Raw genomic sequence first — 7,023 nt, 5'->3', positions numbered from 1 at the left:
CTGGTGCTTTCTTCCTTTCTCCCACCACAACATAGCTTTGCTTAACAACTTCTCAGATTGTGAGCCTCACCATTTTAACCAAGGGCTCTCTAGGCTCTCACTTGCAGAGCTAACAGCCTCTTGTCTCCTGACAAAAGGTGAGTCAAAACACATGCACACCACCCTCAAGTATATAATTCAGCAGTCATTCTCCCATAGATTTAGCACTGCCCCCAGAATTCTGGCCAGGCATGGAGATGATATAAAGACAAAGAAATAGCTAGTCAAGGGCATGGCAAGCCCAGGGACCTGTCAACCCTGCCTCCCTACCAAGACTAAGTGTATATAAATCCTGTTCAATAGTTTCTTCTCACTCCTGCCTCTGCTAGACAGAATTCAAATAGTACATCCTCATCATTGCTCCTCTGATGGATGAATATAGCTGATGTGATCTTGCACATGCCTAACATGGTGGCTGAAACCCAGGAAGCAGTCAGTAAATATTGCTTTGAATGAATAAATGAACTAATGAGCATTTGTTCTCTTCTATAATAACAACAAATATCATATCAGACATTGTATATGTTAGGCTGTGTATGCTAAACTCTTTATATGCATTATCTTATTATATACTTATGACAACCCTATAGGTACATACTACTATTATCAGAAGGGGTGAGGGAGCTCTCCTGGGTCTCTTTTATACCATCATTAATTTAATTACCTCTCAAAGGTCCCAACTACTATTGTACGTCTGATACATTGGCCTAGAAAGGTTTAGTAACTTGCTCATGTCACGTAGTAAGGAGCCATTCTACAATCAAAACCAGATCTGAGGGTCACCTGGGTGGCTCAGTTGGTTAAGCGACTGCCTTCGGCTCAGGTCATGATCCCAGGATCCTGGGATCAAGCCCCGCATCAGGCTCCCTCCTGAGCGGGGAGCCTGCTTCTCCCTTTCCTCCGCACTCATACTCTCTGTCATTATTTCTGTCTGTCTCTCTCTCTCTCAAATAAATAAATTAAAAAAAAACACCAGATCTGATTTCAGACCCAGTTTTCTTAACCACAGCACTCAACAGCGTCTCTTCTATTTTTATTATCATTAATAATAATCAGTACTTCTGTGTATTTAGCACTTACCATGTTCCAGGCACAATGCTAAGTATTTTACATTATTAGATTCATTTAATTCCCAAAGCAACTCAATTATGACCACTAATGTGTATTATTTCCTCCATTTCCCATCACTGTGAACATGGTAAGTTACTAGGAATAATCATAATTTGCAGGTTTATGTGACAATTCCAGAGACTATTATGTAAATCATCAAGCACAGTGCCTCTGTATGTATACCCTGAAAGCAAAATGCACATGCCCCATCCTAAAACCACCTTTGGATAAATGATTCACTGAACATTATTTTGTTTAATTACTAAACATTATTTGGAGAAGCAATTAACTTACAGGGCAGTATTTTAAGCAGAAATAGCATACAAATTCTGAACAAAATGCCTCAGATCTCTTTTAACCTGAGCTAGCTGGAACCAGTTCTCTTACAGAATGAACATGGGTCAGTTTTCAAAAGGAAGAAAAACGGTCTTCCAGGTGGGTACAGCCTAGAAAGGCCAGAGGTTGTCCGGGTGCCTTCAAAGGATGGTTCCAACAGCACAGTTGTATGCAGGAGTGTATTTTCCCAATCAAAAATCAGCACACATGGCTTAAGAAGTGGGTTGTGATTTCTTTTAATTAAGGTATGAGATACACACAATCCTATACGTAATTTTAAGTGTATGCTAACTGATTTTTTTAACATATGGAAACACCTCTGTAACCCCACCCAGATCAAGATATGGAATATTTTCAGCACTCCATAAGGTTCCTGTACCGAGTAACATAATCAACAAAGAAAATACATTTAAAATCAGGACTGAACACCAGAAAGCAGGTAAGAAACTTCAAAGGCTGGCTTTTAGGGGACAGGGACGGTCTTAAGTAAGAATAATACAAACCCGACTTTTAATCTTCTTTTAGTGGTGGTGGGCTTAGAGTGCTTCCGTGGATTCACACTCATACGTGCGGCGATCCCCCCAATGACTCTCGATATAGTTGAGATTTAACCCTTTTTCGCACGTGAGAAAATAGAAACTTGTTTAGGGTTTCTGAGAATTACAGACCCACCAGACGCAAGGGGGAGAAGGAACTGGACGTTTCGAATTTGCGCAGTCGACCTAGCCACGTGGCAGAGCGGGAGGCCTGGTGTCAGGTTACCAAGCAGCGCCTCTCGCGCCCGCCCATTGGCCAGCTGTCGGGGCCCCAGGTATAAAGGCTCAGGCCGACTGTCCCGGAACAGCGGTGCTGAATCCCGCCGCGCGCGCTTTGAACTTCCCAGAAGCTGCGCGCCTCCCTGGCACCGTGCCTCAGGCGGACACCCATCTGACACCGGACCCCAGGTACGCTAGGAGGGACCCACATCCTTGTTTAACTCCCCTGGGGGCAAGCCGTGAGTCCTAGAGGGGATAATTATTATTTTAATTCTCGCCGAGGACTAGAGTGCAATAATCCAAGGATTCGGGAAACGATTGCCCAAGCAAAGCGCCTCCTGGCATTGAGGACGGCACGACCAAAGTTAAAGGCCAAGATTGTGAGAATCTCCGCCTTAAACCAGCGGAGGATCGAGATTAAATCAACAAGCCCCGACTGTACAGGACTACTAGAGACAAGAGAAGAACGATTGTTCCTCAATCACTGAAGCATAGCTTGCCATAGCAGCGTGAAGGGCAGCTTGCACTGTCCCAGGGGAGGAAGGAGAAAGCACCCCTCAAGTAGAAGAAAAGACACGGGAATTGCTGCGCCTTGCAGAGCTCCCTCTGACGACTGGTGTACCCTTGCAAAGTGCAAGCCCAGCAGCACCAGCAGAGGGTCGCTCGCATCCGGCACCCGCCGCCTTATGTGGTGCCTGGAGAGGCTCCGCTTGGGTCCCGAGCGCCTCCTGAGGGGCAGGAACGGGATTCTTCAGGGTCGGGGCCGCCGAGTCCCGGCCCTCATGCCCGCCGCGTGGGAAAACGTGCTCACCCCGGACCGCATCCCTGAGTTCTGCATCCCCCCGCGACTCGCGCCCTGCACGGCCCTGGCTGCACTCCGGGTTTCCTGGATCCAAGCGGCAGAAATAGACAACGCCGCGGGGCACACAGACTGGGACCCGCGCTCGCAGGCCGCGCTCTCGCTGCCGCACCTGCCGCGCGCGCGCACCGCCTACGGCTTCTGCGCGCTGCTCGAGAGCCCGCACACTCGCCGCAAGGAGTCGCTCTTCCTCGGGGGCCCCGGGGCCGCCCCGCTCCTGCCCCCGGGCGCAGCCCCCGCCCCCGCCCCCGCGCTCCCCGCCGGCCCCCGCCCGACCCCGGACGCGCCCGCCCCGCCGCCCGGCGCCCGCCGCCTCCTGCGCGCCCCCGAAGGACTGCTGAGCCGCGCGCTGCGGGCCCGGAGGAGCCGCGGCCTGGCGCGCGCCCGCGGCGCGTCCAGCGGGGACGAGGACGAGGAGCGCGGCGCCGGCTCGCGGCCCCCGGCCCGGGCCCCTTCCGCGTTCCCGCCGCCGCCGCCTGGCTCCGACCCGGGGCCCGAGTGCCTGGAGGCCGAGGGCACCGTGGCCCTGGGCGGCGCCGGGGGCGCCCTGCGCCTGGCCGCCCAGTACAGTCGGGCCAGCGGGCGGCTCTGCGTCCGGCTGCTGGGCGCCCAGGGCCTGGCCGCGGGAACCGCCGAGCCCCGCGCTGTCGGCTGCCGCGTCAGCTTCGTCCTGCGGCCGCCGGGCAAGACGCGGCCGCAGCGCAGCGCCGTGGTGCGGCCGAGCCGCAAGGCCGCCTTCGACCAGGACGTGTGCCTGGACGGGCTGTCGGAGGACCAGCTGCGCCGCCTGGCCGTGCGCGTCAAGGCGGAGAAGCGGGGCCGCGGCCGGGAGCGGGGCCGCCTGCTGGGCCAGGGCGAGCTGCTGCTGGGCTCCCTGCTGCTCCCCTGAGGGCGCCCGGGCCTCGGGCCGTCTGTGCCCTCGGGGCGCTCTCCGCCCGCTGGGACCTCGGACACGGACAGCCGCTCCGTACAAAATAAATGCTATTTATTTATTCTTCTACCCAGCTCTTTGTTCAGTCCAATATTGGCACATATGTTGCTAGATGAATTATCACAATAAAGGACGTAATATTTTGTGTAATGCCTTCAAAATTCGTTTCAGCAAATGGTCTGGTGTTCTGCAGTAGTGGTTCCCAATATAGATAGACAATTGCACTTCATGTTCCTCACAGCCCCTATTGGGAGATAATGGATCACAGGAAGTGTTAAAACTAGAGGGTGTCCTGGTGATCTATTTGCCCCAACCTCCTCATATTGAAGTTTGTTTATTCCACAACATCTACTGAGACCATCTTAGAGCGGGTATTACCTTTGAAGCATTGTTTAAGACCCTGGGTGAGAAAAATGAGGCCAAGAGAGGTGAAGTAACTTGTTCAAGGTCAACAGTGAATTATTTTTTTTTTTTAAGATTTTATTTATTTATTTGACAGAGAGAGGCACAGCGAGAGAGGGAACACAAGCAGGGGGAGTGGGAGAGGGAGAAGCGGACTTCCCGCCGAGCAGGGAGCCCGATGCGGGGCTCGATCCCAGGACCCTGGGATCATGACCTGAGCCAAAGGCAGACGCTTAACGACTGAGCCACCCAGGCGCCCCTCAACAGTGAATTATTAATAGAAACTCAAACCTGATACTTTTAGTTACATCTTGCTGGAAAAGCACTGGGAAAATTGAAGCCATTTTAATATTCTAAGTTAAAATAATAACAGTTTTACAAGTATTAACTAGTTTAATTTTTAAAACAAACCTGAAAGACAGGCACAGTTGTCCTCATTTTAGGGATGAGGATATTGAGGCACAGAATATAGAGCAGAGTCAGGATTTGCATGTAAGCAACCAGTATTTTACTCATTAGTTTCTAGAAATAATACCAAGCCTCTGAAGGGTTCATCTCATTACTGTTGCAGGATGGCAACTTATATCTGAAACTGTTGATTCTGAGTTGGGGGTCTCTTCACATCCTCACACCCTAGTGGAAAAGCAAATTGGCTCGAATGAGTAATTTATTATCTCACGCTAATGTCTAAGGTTCTGAGAAGATGCTAACCAGTCTCAGTCATAGAAAAAAGGGTGGTAGCCTAATTGGCCCCAGCTGAGCTAATGTGCAAAGGCAGGGAGTCTAGAACATAATTATGATATTGTTCTACCTCTGGCTTCTGTTAGTGATAATAAGTGTATTATGTTTTAAGGGATGACTTTCCTTCCTCGGTCACATTCACTGCCAAATAAGCATATTTCTCCCTTTCTTATGCATATAGGAGGAAAATATGTCCTTAAATGAGGGTTGAAAATATTTGAATGTGTGGTGTGGTGTGGTATTAAATATGACTACATTAGCAGTCTGGATTCAGAAACCTTTTCTGCTTTCACTAAACCGTTAGAGTTTTATCCACTGGTGCTCATGAAAAAATGCTGTTTAGAACAGGGTTTCAGTTTTAGTCACAACTCAGGCATAAGCTGAAAATGGGTTATTGTGGTGGGTGCTTACAATGACCAGCACTGAACAAATGTGAAGAATAACTGTGAATTCACTGTCAAAATCAGCCACATCCAGAAGCTCCATGTGGTTGACCAAGTGAATGGTGACATAACAGTAGCTCAGACCTTTCATGTGCCCCTCAGTCTAAGTCACCATATCCCTGGCCTTCAAGCCAACAACTTTTTAAAAAATGTATAACTTTCTTCATGATTTCAGAATTTTGGTAGAATAACTAATACTGAGTTCACATATGTAGTACCTTAAAAGGAAAATAAATGGAAAGTGAAAACAACTTGGCTACATACAATATATCACGTTGGGATTTTATTTTGCTGCTTTTTTATTTTTTTTTTTATTTTATTTTTTTTTAAAGATTTTATTTATTTATTTGACAGAGAGAGACACAGCGAGAGAGGGAACACAAGCAAGGGGAGTGGGAGAGGGAGAAGCGGACTTCCCGCCGAGCAGGGAGCCCGATGTGGGACTCGATCCCAGGACTCTGGGATCATGACCTGAGCCGAAGGCAGTCGCTTAACCGACTGAGCCACCCAGGTGCCCCTATTTTGCTGCTTTTTTAAAAAATAAAAGATTGCACTGATGGTTTAAATATCAAAACCTATTTGGAAAACATTGCAATCACTATTGTCACTAGATTATATACAAGTAATAGTTTGGGGGCAGAAGTATCATTTTATTAAGGTAACATCAACATATTTCAGGGACCTAAATTTTCCATGAAATAATGGTGGGTATTTCCAAACAGAATCTCCACTAATATCAAGTTATGGTTAATCAACCAATGTAAGAGCCTAATCAGCAAGACTTAAATGACTAAAATATAATCATAAATCATAAGACCTTGGGATTTTAGAGTTGAAAAGAACTTTAAGAATTATTTTGTGCAAACCCATGTAACATAGAAAAGGACCGAAAAGGCAAACTGTAGATTGCCCCAAATCACACAATTAGTATAAGAGGTGGGGCTAGGACCAATTCTATTCTCATTTTGCTCTTCAACCTAATGAGTCTTTGGACCACTACTTCCAAGAAAGAGAAACATTTGTATGTAAGTTCTTTTACATTACTGAACTAATTTGAATGTTTTGCATTTAAGAAATCTTTGCAATACAAATTTTTTCATGAAAGCATCAGCCTTGCCTTGGGCAAATTTAAATTTGGTTTGCACTTTGCTGCCCTCTAGTGGATCCCTCATAAGTTTTGTCAGTGTTTTTACTCCTTGGTATTAGACCATCTCAACTAAATACTAAAGACCATTGTAAGGTCAGAACCCAATGACCTTGAAGATGTGTGCTAATATCAGATTATGGTGAAGATTCACACTGCAAAATAACTAAATACAGCTATCTGGATGTAGAAGATGCCAAAAAAATGTTCAGATTAAAAATGAAAACAAAAGAAATCTTCCCAGTAATTACGAAGCTGGGAGT

At 47.5% G+C, this 7,023-nt stretch overlaps 1 protein-coding gene across 1 annotated transcript; it reads left to right on the top strand.

The window, feature by feature from the left end:
• Positions 1 to 1,805: 1,805 nt before the first annotated feature.
• On the top strand, positions 1,806 to 4,180 carry C2CD4A (C2 calcium dependent domain containing 4A). Its single transcript, XM_036081084.2, has one exon. It carries the CDS (start codon positions 2,927 to 2,929, stop codon positions 3,986 to 3,988), a length of 1,062 nt encoding a protein of 353 aa, XP_035936977.2. The 5' UTR covers positions 1,806 to 2,926; the 3' UTR covers positions 3,989 to 4,180.
• Positions 4,181 to 7,023: the final 2,843 nt, after the last annotated feature.

This window comes from Halichoerus grypus, chromosome 8, assembly GCF_964656455.1.
Source record: "Halichoerus grypus chromosome 8, mHalGry1.hap1.1, whole genome shotgun sequence".
Taxonomy (NCBI): domain Eukaryota; kingdom Metazoa; phylum Chordata; class Mammalia; order Carnivora; family Phocidae; genus Halichoerus; species Halichoerus grypus.
The sequence above is the reverse complement of the archived record's forward strand: the minus strand, read 5'-3'. Positions and strand labels throughout refer to the sequence as shown.

Coding starts and splice junctions, on each gene's coding strand:
- C2CD4A (XM_036081084.2), top strand. CDS start 2,927: ATGTGGTGCCTGGAGAGGCTCCGCTTGGGTCCCGAGCGCCTCCTGAGG.